Source organism: Spermophilus citellus (genome assembly GCF_964194105.1).
Source record: "Spermophilus citellus genome assembly, chromosome: 6".
Classification (NCBI taxonomy): Eukaryota; Metazoa; Chordata; class Mammalia; order Rodentia; family Sciuridae; genus Spermophilus; species Spermophilus citellus.
In genome coordinates, this window is record NC_138187.1 from 6,639,805 (window position 1) to 6,661,540 (window position 21,736).

At 53.9% G+C, this 21,736-nt stretch overlaps 1 protein-coding gene across 1 annotated transcript; it reads right to left on the bottom strand.

Moving 5' to 3' along the window:
- Positions 1 to 1,013: 1,013 nt before the first annotated feature.
- CLDN9 (claudin 9) lies at positions 1,014 to 1,667 on the bottom strand (the record flags this gene model as incomplete). Its single annotated transcript, XM_081300314.1, has 1 exon — positions 1,014 to 1,667. One exon carries the CDS (start codon positions 1,665 to 1,667, stop codon positions 1,014 to 1,016), a length of 654 nt encoding a protein of 217 aa, XP_081156440.1.
- Between the last annotated feature and the right edge of the window lie 20,069 nt (positions 1,668 to 21,736).

Sequence of the window (21,736 nt, forward strand, 5' to 3'; positions counted from 1 at the left end):
TTCACTTTGAGCAACACCATCTTGGAAGCCAAGCTGGAACTGTGGGACCAAAGTGAAGGCTGCTTGCTGCTGTGACTTTTGGGACCACAAGATGGCCTATCCAGAGGAGAGCTCCCACTGTTTCTGGGGACTGGGCTTCTCTAGATTTTGATGGACAGCCACACCCTTCCTCATCAGGCCAGGAAGGACTCCTGATGAGTTACCAAAAGACTACCCACCACTTTGTCTTCTGACCTCTACCTCCTCCATTATTACCACATCCTCTCCCCAAGTCTGGTCCCAGCTGTGCTGTAGACCCCACCACCCACACCTCTAACCCTGCACACATCTGCCCATGTCTGGCCCACAAGAGATTTTACTAAATAAAGTATGTTTTGTTTCTGTGCCTTTGCTTTTGCTGGTGACGGAGTGCCCTGCCTGGCTAGAGGAGGAGGACGCAAGTCAATGATGATCTCTTGCCCCAGATCCTTTCCTGGCTTTGACCCCATGGTGTAAAAAAGGTTCTTCACTGGGCAGGACCTGAAGCAGACCTTGGCCTGACACCTCAGGGGAGTCAAGTGTACAAAGCAAAGGAAACCTGATTACAAGATCTCTTTATTCCAGATTCCAGACTTGAGGGCAGAGTTGGGGAACTGACAGGCTGGCTGGTCCCAAAGGGCCTATTTATGCAGGTGAAGTTTGGGCCAAAATGGACCAAGCAGGGAGAGCACAATCTCCTTTATTTTGGAGATGCTGTCCTTTGTTCCCGGGGCAGGGGAGGGCTCAGAGGAAGAAAGGTCAGTCTATGTCCTGGACAACAGAAGAAAACAAGGGAGACAAGGTGGTCTGGTGCACCAACAGCTTTGGCCCCATTTGGACCCCAGTAAGCGTCATTTCAGCCAGATCAGAGAACATCTGTAGCGCCAGGTCTGGCTCCAGCTGTGCAGAAATAGGCTCCCACAAGGGAAGGGGTGGTTAGAAGCAAGGGTGCAATCAGAGTCTGAAGGTGCAGATGCCTGAAGGAAGCCTTTTCCTCACACGTAGTCCCTCTTGTCCAGCCCCGACACGCCTGAGCGGGAAGGGATGGAGTAGCCCAGCCTAGGTCCATGGGGCCGCTCAAACTGGGGTGGGGGGCATGTGCAGCAGAGGAGCCCGCCACCCAGCATGAGCAGTGCAGCTGCAGCCCAGCCCAGGTAGAGAGAAGCCCCCAGCTCTCGCTTGAGGGCCTCAGCGACCAGGGGGTTATAGAAATCCTGGATGATGGCGTGGGCTGTCCAACAGACGGGGATGAGCACCAGGATGCCTGCGAGGAGCAGGAGGGCTCCAGCAGTAAGCACAATGCGGGCCTTGGTGCCTTCGTCCTCCACACACGTAGTACACTGGGCGCCAGTGATGGCCACCAGCAGGCCAAGCAGGGCCAGCAGGAGGGCTACGACACAGAGGGCACGCGCGGCCTGAAGGTCCTGGGGCAGTGCCAGCAGCGAGTCATACACCTTGCACTGCATCTGGCCAGTGCTCTGCACCACACAGGACATCCACAGCCCCTCCCACACCACCTGGGCCACCACAATGCTGTTGCCGATGAAAGCAGTCACTTTCCACAGGGGCAGGGCGCAGGAAACCAGGGTCCCCAACCATCCCAGCACAGCCAGGGTCATGCCCAGGAGTTCAAGACCAGTTGAAGCCATCTGCCCCTCAGTCAGGTCTCCCCGGCCCCAAGCAGTCTGGTTGACTCACAGAGAGGACCAGACGAGTCAGGTGGGTGGGTCTCAGTGCCCAGGGAGAGTGGAGAATGAGTCGCAGCCTCTAGGTCAGGACAGTCCTCACATCTGTAGGCCTCTTGCAGGTGTCAGATCCTCACGGACCAAAAGCCAGTCTCTGTCCCACTTAGTTGAGGGGTTTATGTCCCCTTGGTGGCCTATCGCCCCTCAGACTCCTGCAGTCTGGTCAGGCCAAGCTCACCCAGCTCGCTGCTTCCTCTCCCAGCTTGCGCTGGTTCCCCAAGGTGCCACCTGGGGCCTCAGCCGGTCTTGGCTGCAGGCAGGGTTTTAAGGACCGAGCAGGGGAGGAGCAGAGCCAAGGGCTGGGAGGCCTTGATTGGGCCGTGGGACCTGAGGGTTGAGGAGGAGGAGAGCTGGAGGTGCGTGGGAGGGGCGGTAAGGGAGCCTCAGGGCCAGTGGAAGAGGGTCTACCTAGACCTGGCGGCCTAGGGAGGAAGAACAACTCTGCTTTGGAGCTCAGGGACCAGGGATGAGAAGACTGGGTGGGGCAAGTTGAAGAATAGGGGAGATGGGGTACCGTACCGAGGTAACTGGCTAGGGACGGAGGAATAGGCAAAGGGAGTCTTAGCCTGCCCTCTGAGCCTGCCGGCTCCCATGCCACCTTTGTCATCCCCCTGCCTCATTTCATGATGCAAATGTGCCCCTCCTCCCCGAGTATCGAACCCCCTCTCGGTCCCCCTACCCGCCCAAGATTCTCCGGAATCTGATATGCCTTCCGTCTCAGCCCAGTGGCCCTGGCGGCTCCCGGGGGAGGGGCCCCGCCCGCGCCGTTCCCTGGGCAACAGGTGCCTGGCGCCCAGCTCAGGTGGCATTGCCCTGACAACGGCCTAGAAAACTACCCGCCTTCTATCTCAGCTCAGGTGTGCCCGCCCCACCCCCGCTGCCGAATCTGGGGGGCTGAGCTGAGCTGCTGAAAGCCTCCAGAGACCAGGGGACAAAGAGGAGCCTGCTGGGGAGGCAGCAGGGGTGCGGTGGGGCGCACAGGCCTGGAGCAAGAAAGGGCAGGCAGCCCAGGACAGGGTGCAGCCAGTCAGGCCTCCCCGGGGGAGACACCTGGAGGATTCTGGTATCCCTGAGCCACACCTTCCAGTAGGCAGGAAAGAGCCCTGGGAGCCTCCTCATTGGGGGCAGCCTGAGAATCGCACAGACCTCTGCTCAAATTCTGACCCCTACCAGGAATGCATCATGGAGAGTCAACTCCTTAACCTCCTTGCATCAAAGACCCATTTGAGAAACTTTGAGGGACCTACATCCTCCAAGGAAGACACTCCTGCACACATGTGCCTGTCATTGTGGGAGGTTCAGGAACTCCCTCAAGCCCTTTTCTGGGGACAAAGAATCCCTGAGGACTATTATTACTTTTACTTATTGGTATTGGAGATTGAACCCGGGAGCACTTTACCTCTGAGATACATACCTGGATATTTTTTGAGATAGGCTCACACTAGATTGCTGAGAGTCTTGCTAAATTGCTGAGACTGGCCTTGAACATGTGATCCTCCTGCTCCAGCCTCCCATCAGTTACTGGATCACTGGGATTACAGGTGTCAGCCACCATCTATGATTATCTGAAAAGGGAGCATTCATAGGATTTCCAAAGAAGTGTGTGGAGAGTGGGCCCTCATCCTGGACAGTCTCTCACCTCCATGTCTCCTCCCAAGAAAGAGAGGGCTGGGGGTGAGGCTGGAACTGACCTAGCCACAGACACCAGAAACTGGTAAGGGCAGGACTGGGAGGTGCCCCTTCTGCACACCTGGTGTCAGGGAGGTTGGGCCTTCAGTGCTTTGAATTTGAAGAGACTTTATTTATAGAGGGTTCTAGCTTCCAGGTTGTTTGGGACTAGAACCCAGGAACAGGAACCTTCCTTCTGGGTATGAATTTTAACACTTTTTGGAAGACAGGTTTATGTTTACATCAGATTGACAAAGGGGTTTGTGATCTCCAAAAGCTTGAGAACCTCCCCACACGAGAAAAAAAAAAAAAAGAGAGAGAGCCAGAGACCAGTGCCCTGTGCTTCCCCACAGGAGGCAGGCCCTCCAGGATGAGGGGCTGGCCTAGGGCTCTAGACCAGAGGAGGTAGGAGGCGCCTTTTTCACAGTGGCAGGGGTGGGGTGGGAACCTACAACAGTGGGTTAGACAATGGCTGGTCCCTAGCCCTCCAGTGATGGTGTTGGGTTCATCCAGGTCATCCAGCCCCTGGGGCTTGTATCTCAAGGATGAGGGGCTGGTGGAAAGAATGACAAATAGAGACAAGCCTGACTGTGAGCTCCCTCTGTGGCCTTCAGGGGCTGCCAGGAATCCAGCCGCACAGGTTTGGGCAGTTGTCGGGTGGCAGCAGCAAGCTTGGGTATCCAGAGGGCCCACGGACAGGACCCTACCCTAGGCAGCTCCAAATAGGGGGTTTCCTCTTCCCCAGGCCCAGGAAAAAAAAAACCCTCTTGCCTTAGGTCTCAGGTGCCCAACTCACCCAGTTGACCTGGGACATTCCAGTTTGAGTATCCCCAGTTTGATTGGGAGAGCCGGGTCCTGGGCTGTACACCTGTCTTGGGTTGCCCCCCTTTCTTTCTTGTCCTAGGCAGCTGTGTGCCCCCTCCCCAACAGGCTTTTTATCCCCTGGGAAGTTTGAATATTGAGCCCAGCTTTCCAAAAAAATTAGGATAGTTGTTTACCCTACAACCTGGCCTTGACTCAGTGGCCCAGGAGTTCCCAGGTAACTCTAAGCCTATAACATCATAACTGGCTGGGGGGCTGCACATACCCAGTAAGCTGAGCCCGGACACCCCCCAGGAAGGCCCCCTGCCTTCTTTGGCTCAATGTCTGTACAGAAGGCCAAGCAGAGTGCTACACTGCCAGGACCAGCCAGCCACAGAGGAATACACACTGTAGGACTTAGGTACCCCCCCAGTGATCAGTGCCTGCCAGGCTTGCCCACTGGTGGCCCAGTTAGCTCAGTCACCTTCCACCCAAGTCTCAACATGTCTCTATGATAAAACAAAGTGTTACTCCCTGAAGCACTGGGCATAGAAGAGAAGGGAAATATCCCAGGCCCTCTCTTAGGTTCCTCCGTCCACGTGGATGGAGTTGGATCCTGGGAACTGAAGGGTTAAATTGGGAGTCGACTCAGGGACTGACAGGGGCTGGAATGTCATTGATATGGAAAGCTTGGGCCTGCTCAGCAAAGTTACCATCTAAAAAGGCACTTTAACATATCCACAAGAATCCCTGCCCTGCTTCAACCCAGCAGGAAAGAGATGGGGGAGGGAAACTTACAATGTACTGCTCTGGGAAGAAACCAAGGCTGGGGCCTCAGTGTCCCTCCATCAGCCCAGCCTTGTACTGCAGTGATAAAATGACTTTGTCTTGGTTCCCTCTGGGAGCGACAGAGAGGATCAGGTGGACAGAAGAAGCTCAAGCTCAGCTTTGGTAGGGCAAAAGGGGGCCAAAGCTGGGGAAGGGGACTGTGTAAGTAGTAAGTAGCCTTGGGCGGCACAACAAGAGTCCCCAGGGCAGCTCCACCCCCTGCCAGTTTGAGGAACTGATTTCTTGAGGGAGAAGCCAGTCCCTAACCTGTAAGTGCAGAGGAAACCTGAAGGCCTGGTAATTCTCAGCAACTCAGAGGAAGAACCAGCCCAGAGTGCTGGGGAACCTTGGCCAAGCTTACACTCAGGAACTAGGACAAGCTTGAAGCAGCCCAGGTCGACTTCAGAGCCAGCTCCCTCAGGGGAGGGGCAGGGCTCTGGGAGCCCCTCCTGACCACAGTGGGCAGGGGCTCTTCCCAGTGAGCCTCCCCAACACCTATTCCTCTAGAGCCTGCCATTCCCTCCTTCCAGAAAAGAACTGCAGCTGGACGTGATTATGCCATAGACGGGATCAGAACAGGGACAAGTGGTAGATGAGCCCTCGGGCCTTGATAAAGGATGATCTGTTATACTGAAGTCTCCTACTCCCTGCTTTTTTTTTTTTTTTTTTTTGGAGGGGGGGTGTACCAGGGATCAAACTCAGGGTTACTCCACCACTGAGCCACATGTCCAGCCCTATTTTGTATTTTGTTTAGAGGCAGGGTCTCACAGAGTTGCTTGGTGCCTCACTTTTGCTGAAATTGGCTATTTTTTTTTTGTAATTCTAATTTGTTATACATGACAGCAGAATGCATTTCAATTCATAGAACACATATAAAGTACATCTTTATTCATCTCTGGTTGTATATAAAAGTAGAGTCACACCATTCGTGTCTTCATGCACATACTTAAGGTAAGATGTCCATCTCATTCCACTGTCTTTCTTACTCCCATTTCCCCTCCTTCCCCTTTGCCCTATCTAAAGTTCTTCCATTCCTCTCATGCTCCCCCCCCCCACCCCCGCGCACCCAAGCCCATCCCCAATATGGATCGGCATCCTCATATCAGAGAAAACATTCAGGATTTGGTTTTTTTGGGGGATTGGCTTCCCTCACTTAGTATAATATTCTCCAACTCCATCCATTTACCTGCAAATGCCCGGGCTGGGGATGTGGCTCAAGAGGTAGCACGCACGCCTCGCCTGGCATGCGTGCAGCCCAGGTTCCATCCTCAGCAACACATACAAAACAAAGATGTTGTGCCCGCCGAGAATTAAAAAATAAATATTAAAAAAAATTCTCTCTTACCTGCAAATGCCATGATTTTATTCTTATTCTCTTTTAATGCTGAATTCATATATATATATATATATATATATATATATATATATATATATATATATATATCACATTTTCTTTATCCATTCATCTACTGAAGGACATCTAGATTGGTTCCACAATTTAGCTATTGTGAATTGTGCTGCTATAAACATCAGTGTGGCTGCATCACTGCTGTATGCTGTTTTTAAGTCCTTTGGGTATAAACCGAGGAGTGGGATAACTGCGTCAAATGACTTTTCCATTCCAAATTTTCCAAGGAATCTCCATGCCGCTTTCCATATTGGTTACACCAATTTGCAGTCCCACCAGCAATGTATAAGTGCCTTTTCCCCCTCATCCTCAGAGAGATTGGCTATTCTTTTTTTTTTTTTCATTTTTTATTTTTAGTTGTCAATTGACCTTTATTTTATTTATTTATATGCAGTGCTGGGAATCCAACCCAGGGCCTCACCCATGCTAGGCAAGTGCTCTACCACTGAGCCACAACCCCAGCCCAGGTTGGCTATTTTTAATCAAATCAACTATAATCTGTAGGATGATGCCAGAAAATATTACAAGAGCCAGGCACAGTGGAACACACCTGCAATCCCAACCATTAGGGAGTCTGGGCAAAAGGATCACAAGGTCAAGGCCAGCTTCAGAAAGGCCCTAAGGAAGTTAGTGTCACCTATCTCAAAATAAAAAGAGATGGAGGTGTGGCCCAGTGGTTAAAGGCCCCAGGGTTCAGTCCTGGGCACTTAAAAAAAATATACATACAAAATACAAAACACACACACATCACGTGAGCCACACCTGGTGGCCACACCTATAATTCCAGAGACTTGGGAGGCTGAGGCAAGGTGAAAAATTAGAGTCCAGCCTCAGCCATTTAGTAAAACCCTACCTCAAAATAAAAAATATTAAAAGGATAGGATATAACTCAGTGGTAGAACCCCTCTGAGGGGCTGGGGATGTGGCTCAAGTGGTAGCGCACTAGCCTGGCATTCGTGCGGCCTGGGTTCGATCCTCAGCACCACATACAAAGATGTTGTGTCTGCCAAAAACGAATATAAATAAATAAATATTTTTAAAAAATTATCTCTCTCTTAAAAAAAAAAAAAACACCCCTCTGAGTTCAATCTTCAATATAGCAAAAAGGGATGGGGGTGCTGGAACTGTAACTCAATGATGTGTGCTTGCCTAGAATGTGCTAGATCCCAGTTCCATCCCCAGCACCACTTAACTCCTTAAAGAAATTACTGTAATCCCAGCAGCTCAGGAGGCTGAGACAGGAAAACCGCAAGTTCAAAGCCAGCCTCAGCAACAAGGAGGAGCTAAGCAACTCAGTGAGAACCTGTCTCTTAAATACAAAATTGGTTTGTGACTCAGTGGTTGAGTGCCCCTGAGTTCAATCCCTGGTTTCCCTCCCACACCCCCCACAAAAAAAAAATACCAAGCCTGGCATCAAGGGATGGTGCATGACTGTAATCCCAGCAATTTAGGAGGATCACAAGTTCCAGGCCAGCCTCAGCAAGTTAGTGAGGCCCTAAGCAACTTAATGAGACTGTATCTCAAAATAAAAAATAAAAAGGGCTGGGGATGTTGCTCAAGCGGTAGCACGTTCGCCTGGCATGCGTGCGGCCTGGGTTTGATCCTCAGCACCACATACAAAGATGTTGTGTCCGCCGAAAACTAAAAAATAAATATTAAAAGTTTAAAAAAAGGGGGGGGGGCTGGGGGATGTGGCTCAAGGTAAAGCATCTCTGGGTTCAATCCCCAGTACCCAAAACAAAACAAACCAAACAAACAAACAAAAACAAAGATAAAAGCTTTGCCTTGTATATTCATGCTCACTGGACTCAAGTACCTGCTTTTACTGGCACTGTGGAAAGTTCCCTTCTCCACTATCAATTACCTGGAAAGCACCCCACCCCCAGCCTCTGGTTCACTCTCTCCTGGCCTTAGCCCCTAGTGTGGGAACCACCATTGCTCTAGTCAGCCCCAGGACCTCACTGGGCAGTCACAACTGCTCCACCTCAGATAACTCTAGGCTTAAAGGGACACACACACACACATCACGTGAGCCACACCTGGTGGCCACACCTATCATTCCAGAGACTTGGGAGGCTGAGGCAAGATGAAAAATTAGAGTCCTGCCTACCTCCAAGGCCACCTCAGGCATTTTCTGAGTGAGCACCCCTACACTTTGGATATAGGGACTGACCTGGACAAGACTTTTGTCAGGCACATAAGGGCAGTTTCACTTGTAAACCTGAACAGACAGAGATGAATGGGTAACAATTAACTTTATTATCAGTGGTGATTGTTTTCCTTCAACCAGCAGTAGGTATGACTCCCAAGCTTTGGGGGTGGGGTCCCCACAGTGCTGTCTTTAAAGGAAGGTATTTACTGTCTCTGGGGTCCATTTCTTAGTTGAGGGGAGGGCTACACACTATAAAGTGGAGACTCAGCAAGTTAACAGAATGGGAACTTGGCCATAATTCAGAGGAGAAAGACAGTCACTTTGTTTTTTTCTGGTGCCAGTAAGAGCTTTATCCAGAGCACCACAGGCTCCTGCCCAAGGGCTCCAGGGGCACCCAGAGCCCTGGCCAGTAAGGGACAAGACCTTGAAGTTCTGGGAAGACAGGTAGGGAAATGGGCCAGCCCAACAGGGGAGAGGACACTGCCAGTATAGACTGCATGGTGGGTCCACAATAAAATGTGGAACCTGAGCCGGGCACCATGGTGCATACCTATAATCCCAGCGGCTTGGAAGGCTGAGACAGGAGGATGCCTAGTTCAAAGCCAGCCTCAGCAAAAGTGAGGCATTAAGCAACACAGTGAGACCCTGTCTCTAAATAAAATACAAACTAGGTCTGGAGGTGTAGCTCAGTGGTCCAGTGCCCCTGAGTTCAACCCCCAGTACAAAAAAAAAAAAAAAAGCCACCTTTTCTGATAAAAGGATCTTTGCAAATGCAATGACAAGAAGGATCTCAAAATGAGATTAATGGATTGAGTGTGGGCCCCCGCATCCAAGCTTCCAAGGAAAGATGTCCTTATAAGAGGAAAACAGGGAGATGTGAGACAGGCACAAAGAAGCTTGTGAGGGAGCAGAGACTGGAGTGAAGAGGCTCAAGCCACCAGAAGCTGGGAAAGGCAAGAAGAATCCTTCCCTAGTGCCTTCAGAGGGAGAGAGGCTCTGCCAAGGCCTGTATCTGGGATTTTTGGCCTCCAGAACTGAAAGCAAATTTCTGCAGACTTGGGCCACTCAATTTGTGGTGTTATCACAGACACGGGAACCTAATGCACTACCCTTCTTGCTGGTGAGTTCTGGGCTCTTAACATGTCCCTCAAAGTCAAGATCAACTTCCTGTTACCACTGCTGTGCTGCTGTCAAGAAGCCGGTGATGGAGATGAGCCGCCTGGGTGGTTACCTGAGCCTCTGCCACCTGTGGAACAAAGAACTTCATTGAATTGCACTGCCTGTACAGAAACTGGCCAGGTGGGGGTGGAAGGCCAGTAAGGCTGGAGAGACTACAGGAGTTTCCTCTCAGGACTCAGCCTGGAGCTCTCCAGTCCCCTGAGGATGACTTCACAGCCCTTGTATGTGATCCTCCTGCCCAGTATCAATTGTCCATCATCAAGGCTAGAGGTCAGCAGGACCCCTGGATCTATTTCAGAAAAAGTATGACTAAGACCTGGGAGGATCAGAATTTCCAAGGGTAAACAGAGGAGGGCCTCAGCCATGGCATCCTGACCCCTTATCAGGAAAAAATGATTCTTTTTTTTTTTAAAAAGAGAGAGACAGAATTTTAATATTTATTTTTTAGTTATTGGCAGACACAACATCTTTGTTTGTATGTGGTGCTGAGGATCCAACCTGGGCCGCACGCATGCCAGACGAGCGCACTACCACCTGAGCCACATTCCCAGCCCCAAATGATTCATTTTGGACATGGGTTGAAGCACTCTAAACTTGTCTTCATCCCTTAATACCCATTTCCTTCCCCATGAGCAGCAGTCCTGCTTGCTGCCTGAACACCAGCCAGTTATCAGCACTGGGATGAGTTACATTCTCAAATAACCTTGCAAGAGGCTTCAGGGCTGGAGAGAAAGATGGAAGAAAGCCCCCAATTTACTTAAAAGGACTTTATGGTCAGACTTAAACGCTTTTCTTCCCCAAACCTGGGCTACTGCCCTGATACCCTTCTTTGGTCCCCAGTCCGGGCTCTGACTCACGCCTCCTGAATCTGCCCTTGTCTAGGCAAGGCTGTCCACTCACCTGTCCGCTGGCCCTGCGGCCCGCGGCCTCGGGAGGGTCAGTCAGAAAGGCGGTGACAGGAAAAAGTGCGGTGGTGGGGGCGGAGGGAAGACTGGCAGCGGCCAGGGGTCGCGGGGCGTGGGCGGCGCCAGCAGGTTGAAAGGCGAGGGTCGAGCAGGCAGCGGCGGTAGCGGCTGCTGCCGCGGCTCGTCTAGCAGGGGCGGACGGCCGCGCGCGCCCACCGGCCCCGGCGCGGTGGCCACCGCGGCCTCGGGCAGCAGAGGTAGCGGCAGGTGCGCGGGCGGCGGCGCGGGCGCAGGCAGGCGGGGCAAGTCTTGCAGGGCGAGCGCCGCGGCGGGTAGCGCCGGCGAGCAGGCCTCCGGCGGCAGCTCCGGCAGCGTCAAGTGGTCTCCGGGGCCCCAGGGCGCCAGAGGCTCGGGTCGCAGCGGGAGTGCGGGCAGCGGTGGCAGCTCAGCCCGGGCGAGGGCCGAGGGCGGAGGGGCACTGGAGCTGAAGCCGGGCGGCAGGCCGGGTAGCGGTGGGTGCGGCAGGGATAGCGCAGGCGGCGGTGTAGGCGGCAGCGACGCGCGAGCACTGCCCAGCCGGGAGTGAACGCGGCCGCGGACGAGCCGCGGGTGCGAGCGGGAGCGGGGCAGCCGCGCCGCCAGCTTGGCTGCTGCAGTCGCCCAGGATCTGGCCCGCCCTCTGTAGCCTCGAACCCCGGGACCGTGGCCCGGCGCCGCGCAGAGGTCTGCCCAGGGAATCCGAGGGGCCGCCGCGCTCTATCCAATCAGAGGCCGGTGCGCTAGCTGCGCCCAGCATGTCTTCCACTAGCTGACTCAAACTGTGCTTGGCAGCCAATCAGAGGCTCAGAGCACTCCATCAAGTTCTATTTCCCGCCTTCCCGTAATCCATCCAATCATCGTGTCCCGTGGTGCCGCAGTCTCGGTCCCCATCCCTGAGACCTGGCGCTGCAAATGCTCATTGGGCGCCCCCACCTGGCCTGAGGATTCGATGAGCCACTGCAACCCACAGGTTGCATTCCCTGCTCATTGGCTGTGGCCAATTTGTAGTGTGTGGTTCTGTTGTTTATCCACAGTGACTGCAGAATGATACTTCTGGGTGGGTGCGTGGGTCAAGGTCTATGTAGATTTTCATTCAGTTAGTTTACAGAAAGACCATGATTCAAATGCAGAGTTCAGTGACAGGACTTAGCATTTGAGTTAAAAATTAATGTTAAGATGGATGAGACTCTGGTAGCTCCAGGAATAAAGGAGAACATGGTCAATCTATTCAAAATTAGGGGCTGGGGATGTGGCTCAGTGGTAGCGCGCTCGCCTGGCATGCGTGCGGCCTGGGTTCGATCCTCAGCACCACATACAAACAAAGATGTTGTGTCCGCTGAAAACTAAAAAATAAATTAATTAATTTAAAAAAATTCTCTCTCTCTCTCTCTCTCTCTCTCTCTCTCTCTCTCTCTCTCTCTCCCTCTTTTAAAAAAAATCTATTCAAAATTAGAATGTATAACCCGGCACAGTGGTGCACGCCTGTAATCCCAATAGCTCTGGAGGCTGAGACAGGAGAATAGTGAGTTCAAAGTCAGTAACTTAGTGAGGTCTTAAGCAACTCAGCGAGACTCTGTCTCTAAGTAAAATACAAATAAATATCTGGGGATGGGGATCAGTGGTTAAGTGCCCCTGGGTTCAATCTCTTGAAAAAAAAAATATATATATATATAAAACATTTCTAGGTATTAAGGTCATATCACCCAGCTGGAGATGTAGCTCAGTAGTAGTGCTTGCCTAATATGCATGAGACCCTGGGTTTGATTTGATCCTGAGAAAGAAGGCTTGAGGGAAGGGTGGCTATCATACTGCCCTCACTGAAACAGTTTGCTTACTGTGAGCAGGTGGTATCAACCTCTTCCCCAGAACTGCAAGCCTTGGAATGTGGTTCATTCTATGTTTTGGGGCAGGAAAAGACAAGACTATTTGAATATTTTTACAAATTCACTGTTAGTGACTAAAATACCTAACCAGAACAACTCAGAGGAAGAAAAGTGTTTTGGGTTTACAGTTTCCAAGGTCTCAGTCCATGGTCACCAACTCCAATGCTCTGGGCCTGATCTGAGGTAGATCATAATGGCCGAAGGGCATGGCAGCTGAGAGCTGTTCAGCTCAAGATAGCCAGAGAGAAAAGAGGGAGTAGGAGCAGTTAGGGACAAAATATATAATGCAAGGCAGACCCCACCTGCCTACAGTTAGAACCCAGTAACCCATTCAAATAATTAATCCATCAAATGGAATAATTCACTGAATAAGATATGAATCTCATATTCTAATCACTTCACCTCCTAAATTAACACAGGAGCTTTTGGGAGATACCGCATATCCAAACCATAACAATCATTAATTCAGTGTAAAAACAAAAACCTATGAATTTCTTTTTTTATATATTTATTTTTTAGTTGTAGTTGGACACAATACCTTTTATTTATTTATTTATTTTTATGTGGTACTGAGGATCGAACCCAGGGCCTCTCACATGCTAGATGAGCACTCTACCACTGAGCCAGAGCTCCAGCCTATGAATTTCTAATTGAAAGCCTATGAATTTCAGTTAGAACAAATTACATGCACTGGATTTAGAGAAATCAGACTGGAATTCCAACAATGTTTACAGAAGCTCCTAACTGCTGGTTTATCCAAAACCTGGATAGTGTAGTGAGATTTGGTGTATGCCTCAATCCCATTATTATAAATTATGCAATTAAAAATGAGCTGAGAGGGGCTGGGGTTGTGGCTTGTGGTAGAGCACTCCCCTAGCATCCTCCCTAGAGGGGGGAGTGACCTCTACCCTGGGTGCCCTGGTATCTGAGCTCCCCCACACACACACCCAGGTTGGAAGGGCCTCCCTCCTAGAGGGGGGAGTGCCTTCTACCCTGGGTGCCATGGTATCCCAGCTCCCCCCGACACCCAGGTTGGAGGGGCCTCCACCCTAGAGAAAGGGAGTGCCCTCTACCCTGGGTGCCATGATATCCAAGTTCCCCCCACCCGACACCCAGGTTAGAGGGGCCTCTCCCCTAGAGGGGGGAGTGCCCTCTACCCTAGGTGACCTGGGAGCTCCCCCCCACACACACACCAAGGTTAGAGGGGCCTCCCCCCTACAGGGGGGAGCGCCCTCTACCCTGGGTGCCTTGGGAGCTCCCCCCCCACATCCAGGTTAGAGGGGCCTCCCCCCTAGAGGGGGGAGTGCCTGCTACCCTGGGTGCCCTGGTATCCGAGCTCCACTCCCCCACACCCAGGTTAGAGAGGCCTCCCCCCAGAGGGGAGAGTGCCCCCTACCCTGGGTGCCTTGGTATCCGAGCTCCCCCTACTGACACCCAGGTTAGAGGGGCCTCCCCCCTAGAGGGGGAAGTGCCAGCTACCCTGTGAGCCATGGTATCCGAGCTCCCCACACACACACCCAGGTTAGAGAGGCCTCCCTCCTAGAGGTGACCAGGTATCCAAGCTCTGGCCCCCGACACCCAGGTTAGAGGGGCCTCCCCGCTAGAAAGGGGAGTGCCCGCTACCCTGGGTGCCTTGGTATCTGAGCTCCCCCGCCAGAATGCCCAGGTTAGAGGGGCCTCCCCAATAGAGGGGGGAGTCCTGCTACCCTGGGTGCCATGGTATCTGAGGTGCCCCCCCCAGAACACCCAGGTTAGAGGGCCTCCCCCCTAGAGGGGGCAGTGCCCACTACCCTGGGTGCCATGGTATCTGAGGTCCCCCCCAGGTTAGAAGGGCCTTCCCCCTAGAGGGGGGAGTGCCCTCTACTCTGGGTGCCCAGGTATCCAAGCCCGCCCCCCCACACCCAAGTTAGAGTGGTCTCCCCCCTAGCTGGTGGAGTGCCCACTACCCTGGGTGCCTTGGTATCCGAGCTTCCCCCCACCCCCGACACCCAGGTTAGAGGGGGGCCCCCCTAGATGGGGGCGTGCCCTCTATCTTGGGTGCTGTGGGAGCTCTGCAGGAGGAGAGATGGTGTAGGCACCCCTGCCTCCCAGAGCTTGACTCCTGGGAGACCCCATCGCACCATGTCCTCAGAGGCCCACCCACTCCCAGACCCTTGGCTCCCACAAGTTGTTTCTTACTGCCTGCTTAGGGGGCTGAAGCTTTTACTTTGGGGTCTGCCACACGACCAGCACGGGCTTCATGAAAGAAGGTAGGTTCATAAGAAATTACTAGGGAGTTTTAAATTAAAGAGACAGACTCTCATTACCTTTAACACCAGCTCCTAGACAGCTTCTCCTAGCTCCCACCTCTAGCCACCTAACGTTTACAGAAGAGACTAGCAAGAGAGGGAGAGCACGCCAGGGAGTGAGCTTTTATTGGGGAACAAAAAATTCCAGGGAAAAATCCCATCCAATGAAGGTTAAGGGGGGCAGCATCCCAAGGTCAAGGATGACAATTGAGTCTTCAGGTCAGTGGCCAGGCACGCCTCTGCACGGACAAGCCCTGGGAACTGGGAAAAGGTGGGGAATGCTTTTAACACAGCTGTGTTTAAGCCCCTCTCACCCAGCCAGGGAGGTAACTCAAATCACGTTCCAGGATGGCCTCCCACATTGGGGTACACAAGAGCCTCCCCAGCAGGTCCTGGAGGAGATTCTAGTTGTTCCAGCCCAGCCCCTGGGCTTGTCCCTTCCCCTTGCTGGGCTGCATCTTGACCCTTGGGTTGACTCACTATTCTTAAAGTCATTGGCCTCAGGGAACCCTGGAGGAGGAGAGAGAACTTCAGAGAGAGAAAAGCCCTGGGCCCAGCACACCCGTTCCCCACCCCAGTTCCCCCGACTCCTGCCACACCTTGCTTTCGGGGGTCTCCAGGGAGACCCCAGTGCCCAGAGCATCGTTCCCATAACCAAAACCTTCAGGAGACAGATTGGAGGGTGGAGTCAGGGATGGCATGGGGAGTCAGGTGACCAACTTTTAGTGATAGGAAAGGTAGGCAGATTAACTCAGAACTCAGAGGCCACTTGGAGAGGGCTCATCTCAGCTACTCCACTGCCTGGTCTCTCCCACCGTCCTCGTTCAGGAACAAGAGTGCAACTTCAAATTCCGGCTGCTGCCCCTGGAAACCTCTGACTTCCCTCTGGGCAGCTTCTAAAGCTGCTCCTTCTTCCGCCTGGCTTCAGACAGACCCTCACCTGACACAGGATCACTCACAGTTCCAGCCACCATTATGGTACAGCAGGTAGCAAATATGTGAAGGAAAATAAGAAAAGCAGCAGAGACGAGAGAGGAGTAGAAGGGGGCTCGCCATAAGGGAGAAGCCAGCTCCACCTGAGGGTCGGGCCAGGAGGGCTCACCAACTTCCTGCAGCTGGAGGTCACCACCTCCAAAGCCTGGGGGAGAGGAAGCTAAGGGTCAGGGATGGCCCAGCCTCTGCTTCCCCTCTTCCTGGGCAAACAGAAGGCAGGAGAGGTGGGGAGAAGGTGGAAGTGTGAGGGGGGAATCGAGGCAGGAGTGCATTGAAGAGCCTCCTCACCCTGTTCTGCTCCTGGTCCGGAGCCACCGGGAGGCTGGTAGCCTGTGAGGGGAATGGAAGTCAGTGATGGAAGTCAGAGACTTTCCCTAACTCCTTGAGGAGCAAGTATGAACCTAAGGGACTCTGAGAAGGAAGAAGGGAATCTCCCTATCCAGAGACAACAGAACCAGGGGAAAAGAGCTTAGAAAATAGCAAGAGGGATGGAAGATCCACTCTAGGAGGGACTCCCTAGCCTTAGGTGCCTAAACAGAAGGATTGGGAGTTTGAGGCCAGCATCATCAACTTAGAGCCTGTCTCATAAAAAAAAAAAAAAAAAAAAGTGATGGAGGAGGACCCTGATTTGGCTTGGAGACAGGGGCTGTAGGCCCAGTGGAGGGTTTGTCCCTTTGAGAAGTGGGGCCTGAGGGCAGAGAGACTTCTACCTGCTTTCTGAGGTTTTAAGACCCACTGGATAGCTGGGGTTGGTGCTAGGAAGAAAGTTGGGGTGGGAGGCAGGAGCAGGAGTGAGCCTAGCACAGGGCTTGAGAAGGCTGCAGCCTGCCATGGGCCAGGGGACAAAGGCAGACTCCCAGGACCAGAGTCAGGTTTTTCCTCAGCTGATTCACTGTGTGAGAAGTCACTGCCTTGGTGTCAGCTGACATGATAAAGCAGGACACAGAGCCAAGCCCAGGCCCTCCCAGGACAAGTACCTCCCTGTGGCCCCCCTCGTCCTATTCTACACTGACCTGGGAACTTGCCATTCTGCACTAGGGGAGTGGGCTGGGATTCCTGGCTCCAGCCACCCCCTTTATCTGAAGGAACTCCTGGAGTGGGAGGCCTGGGGAAGAGCAGTGGAATGACTCCCCCACTACAAGGACCTAGTGGGGGGAAGGGAAGAGAGAGGGGAGTGAGCTCGAGGCATCTGTGCCATAGGCTGCCCAGGAGGCTCAGGCCAGACCAAGCTATTAACCTGCGGTGGCCGCTAGGCGGACACAGCATCCAAGGGGAGACCTCTGCCAGGCTGGGGAAAGCCTAGTTCCAAGGGTCACACAGGCCAAGAGCTCCTGCGGTCTGCCTACCCTACCTGTCATCCCCCAAGGGCCCATTCAGTGGCCTCACCTGGCTGGGTCGACAGCCCATTTCCATTGCCATATCCTGGGGAAGAAAAGTAGGAAATGAGGGTCAGGATGGGGGTGGGGTCTGGAGCAGGGGCAGGAGAGGCACAGGACAGGACGGAGATGGGTAGTTTCCTCATTCGCCTGACTTCCAAGCTTTCATGCCCACACCCAGGGCTGGGAAGCCAGAGGCCTGTTCAGACCAACAGCCCCTCCCTAGGAGTGAACCCTCTGCCTCTCTCTCCCCTGCTGAGGCTCCCTGCACTCACCTGGTGGGAGCTCCTGGCCATTCCCTGGTGTGTACCCTGGGAGGAGAACAGGCCATGAGGGGAGGGGCTGATATAGGAGAGTCAGGAAGAGGAACAGAAATAGACTTACCTGATTCGAATGGCAGATAGGCAGATCTTGTCCCTCCCCAGGACTACCTTGTCCCTCCTTCCCTTCTCTTTACCCTCTCACCTGACTGGACCCCTTTCCCCAGGAAGCCTCCTGCGCCCAGCCCATTCCTGTACCCTGTGGAGTCAGGTGGGCTGGGGAGGGCTAGGGCCTTAAGGGCAGTGGGCAGTTTCTGAAGGTAGAGAGAAAGGGCTTACCTGGCTTCTGGGGCTGCGTGCCTTCCCCAATACCTAGAGAAGAGATGGAGAGGAGGTGAGGGACCCAGGATGCCCCCACTATGGGCCTCTCCTCCATATCCCTGGAACCTTCTCGTGCCCAACCATGCCCACCTGGCCCAGAGTTATGGGAACCGCAGAGCCTGGGTAGAGGGAGAAAGACTAAGGTGCAAAACGGCCCTCAGACAGGGCCTGGGACCCACCTCCCTTCTCCTGGCCACGCCCCCAGCCTCTCCCAGCCTCTCAGTACCTGCTCCATAGACACTCTGAGCTGGGGGACCTGTGAGAGGGAGGGATAAGCAGGGCATTGATACCCCAGCTAAGTTGGGGCAGGAATAGCTTATGGTTCCCCCATTCAGGGTCAGTATGCAAACCAGAATCCTGGAGAAACCCCTGGACATCCCTTGGGAGGACTGGAAGGGGACAGTAACAGGGCACCCCAGACAGAAACCCCCTCACTGGTCAGTTGGGCCCCCAGCCCATTCCCATTCCTGTATCCTAGGGCAGAGTTGGAGGTAGGTGTGAAAGAGGGAAAAAAGGTTTGGGGGAGGCAGAGAGACTGGCTAGAACAGAGCTCACCTGATTTCTGGGGCTTTGCACCCCCTCCATAGCCTGGAGGAGAGACAGGTACCAGGTGAGGACCCTAGATGAGGTTCCCGTCTGTGGCCTCCCCACAGCCTCAGCTCCACCCCTACCTGGTCCATGGCCATGTGGAGCTGCAGGGCCTGTGGAGAAGAGGGAAATGCAACAGCTGTGCCTGGGTGATGAGGCCAGGACTAGGGTCACTTGGTGTCTCCCTAATTCCCCTCCCAGTGACCCTTGCTTCCCCCACAAATTTTCTTCCACTCATGAAGCAGGAGTGAGGGTACAGACCCAGCTTAGTTTGTTTATTGCCAAGGGCAATGGGGACAGAGAGAAAAGGGACAAGGCTGCTCTCCCACCTGGCTTCTAAGGTTTCACCCCCACTCTGAGAAGTAGGGAAGGAGAGAGATGCTAACTTGTGTCTAGCCAGCTCTTCTCAAGCCCCTAACTGGCCCCTGTCTCTGTCCCCAGCTCTTCTCTCTTCCTGCCCCACCTCCTAATACCACCTCAGGGCCAAGGCCCAGCAGCCCTTACCTAGGCCAGCTCCCATTCCATTTCTATTGCCGTAACCTGGGGGAGAAACAGGAACAGGCTTGGGGTTGGTGTGGGGGATTCAGGAGGCAGTCACAGAGACAGGTAGGGGCTAATTGAGGGCACCTTCATCTGGCTCTGAGACTTCAGGCCCCCCAGGCCTCTGTCATCCCCTCACACCCATGGCCCTGGTGATCCCTTACTTTCTGCCCTTCCTGTGGAGACATGGAGGCTGAGCTCAGGGCCAGACCCCCAACTGCTACAACCCAAGCAGGCTCTGCCCTCCTGGTCCCTGCCCTCACCCTCTTAGGGGCTCTATCCAGGTCTTTTCACCTGACTGGGCTCTTTTTGCAAGGAAGGCCCCGGTTGCCAGCCCATTCCCATGCCCTAGAGAGAGGGAGGGAGCCGTGGTGGGGCACTTATGGCGTTGGGGGTGCATGGACAGAGATGACCCAGCAAGACTCACCTGGCTTCTGGGGCTTCATGACCCCTCCAAAGCCTGGTGGAGACATAGTTGCAGATAAGCGTCCTAGGGTCCCATATCAGTTTCCCCATTCCCTACTCATCCCTGTCCCTACCTGTTGCGAATCTGTTCTGGGCTGTCAGGCCTGTGCAGAGAGGAAGGGGGAACTTGGGGTCAGGTTGAGGTGAAGGTCCCCCTCTTGGCCAAAGCTAGAGCCTTGGAGTTCTTGAGCCTTCCTCCTAGACTAAATTTCTCACTGACTGCCCTCCTGAGGTCCAGGATGGGAGCAGTAGGCTGCCAGACCTCACCACTCACCTGGCTGAGCTCCAGCCCATCACCATTACCCCTGGGAGGGGCAGGTGGGGGTGGAAAGACAGGGGGAAGAGAGCTCTGAACTTTGGCAGAAACATAAGCAGGAGTGAGCTCACCAGCCATCTGAGGTTTCACACCCTCTCCAAAGAGTCAAGGGAAGGGGGAAGGTGAGGCACCCAGGAGAGACCATCTCAGAGCCACCCCAGAACCCTAGCATCCTGGTTCCAGCTTCTCACAGCCCCTTGGTACTTGCTCTGTAGCCAGGGGCCCTGTGGACACAGGAGGGATGAGCAGGGGGCAAAGGACCTATGGTGCCCTCTTCAGAGTCAGACCAGAAACCACGGATTCTGGAGACCACCAACCCTGCACCTCTGAGGCCTGGGGGGCAGAGGCTGTGGACCTGCAGGCCCCACCCCCAGACCCTACCTAGTACCTGGCTGGGCTGCCAGCCTGTGCCTGTTCCTGAATCCTGGGCCACAGAGGGAGGATTGTGTGAATGAGGGGAGGGCAGTCGAGGTATGGGGGAGGCAGAGAGACTGGCTAGTGCAGGGCTCACCTGACTTCTGGGCCTTCATGCCCCCTCCATATCCTGGAGGGGAGACAGGCAGCAGGTGAGAGCCCCGGCGGTCCCCATCTCTGGCCTCCCTAGAACCCTGGCACTGCTCCTACCTGGTCCATAACCATTTTGAACTACAGGTCCTGGTGGAAGGAGAGAAACGGGCTCTGAGGATCTCAGCCTGTCTCTGAAGTCCTACCCAATGCCTGGCCCCTCTAGCTCTACTCCAGCTGCCACTCCTGACCCTCCCCAACACTCATCAGGCCAGCTGTGGTCCAGGGTAGTGTGAGAAGGTTGGGGAGACACATGGCTTATAGGGTCCCCACACCCTTCTTGCTTTTGCTACCCTTTTTTCACACATCCCTGGTGGCCTCCAAGTGGCCAAATCCAATGTGCCCTTGACGCTCCCCGCCATTATCCTTCCTGGACCTCTGCCACCCCTCACTCTCTGGTCTTCCCTCCTGCTTCTTAGGCCCTTTCTAGGTCCCTTATTCTGCTCATTCCCTGGAAGGTGATGGTCCCCAGCCTTCTGTGGTGGGCCCTTGACAGCCCCTCTGGAATCCTAGATGACATATCCAACTTCCTGGTTCGTTGAGTGTCACTACCACCCATTGACCAGCCAGAAAAGTGGCCTCCCCTCATTATGACTAGCTCCTGCCACATGCACCTGAGCTATTTCTAGAGCCTGTATCCTTTTTCTATGGGCCTCTCTTCAGTGCCCCAGTCAAGCCCTCACCAGTTTTTCAATGTGCCTTGGCCACCTCCCTCCAACTTGGCTGCGGTTCCCTCTTTCCCAAATTCTGGGGACACAGAGTTCCCAGGCAGCCCTCAAGGGCAGCCTTGGCCTGTACTGTATTCCACATTGTCATTCTGTCTGCCTCCCCAGTGGGCTCCGGGTTCTGAGAGAACCAGCTCCAGCCCTGGCTGGCATAGAACAGGTGTGGTCCATGGGTTGGTTTGTTGAATGAATGTTTGTTGCATGAGAAGAAGCTGGGTGGTGAGAGGTTGGGCCTTGCCTGGCTTCTGGGGTATTAACCCTCCCACAGGTCTGGGGAAAAGGAGACTATCATGCCCCTGCATCAGCACCCTTACTACGGAAACCCCATGTTCCCACAACCACAGTGCCTCACCTGGCTGGGCTCCAGCTCCTGGGAAGGCCACAGCTCCCAGTCCATTCCTGACCCCAAATTCTGGGGACACAGCAAAGGAGCATAAAGGGACCTTGAGGAGTGCAGTGCAGGTAGATAAAGTAACACAGAGACAGGCCCAGTGATGGCCTTACCTGGCTTCTGGAGTTTTCCACCCCATCCAAAGCCTGGGGGAGAGGTGAGCAGGTGATGGGTTTTTGTGTCTGGTACTCCTGCCAGAAACCCAGCCTTGGGCTCCCCTCCA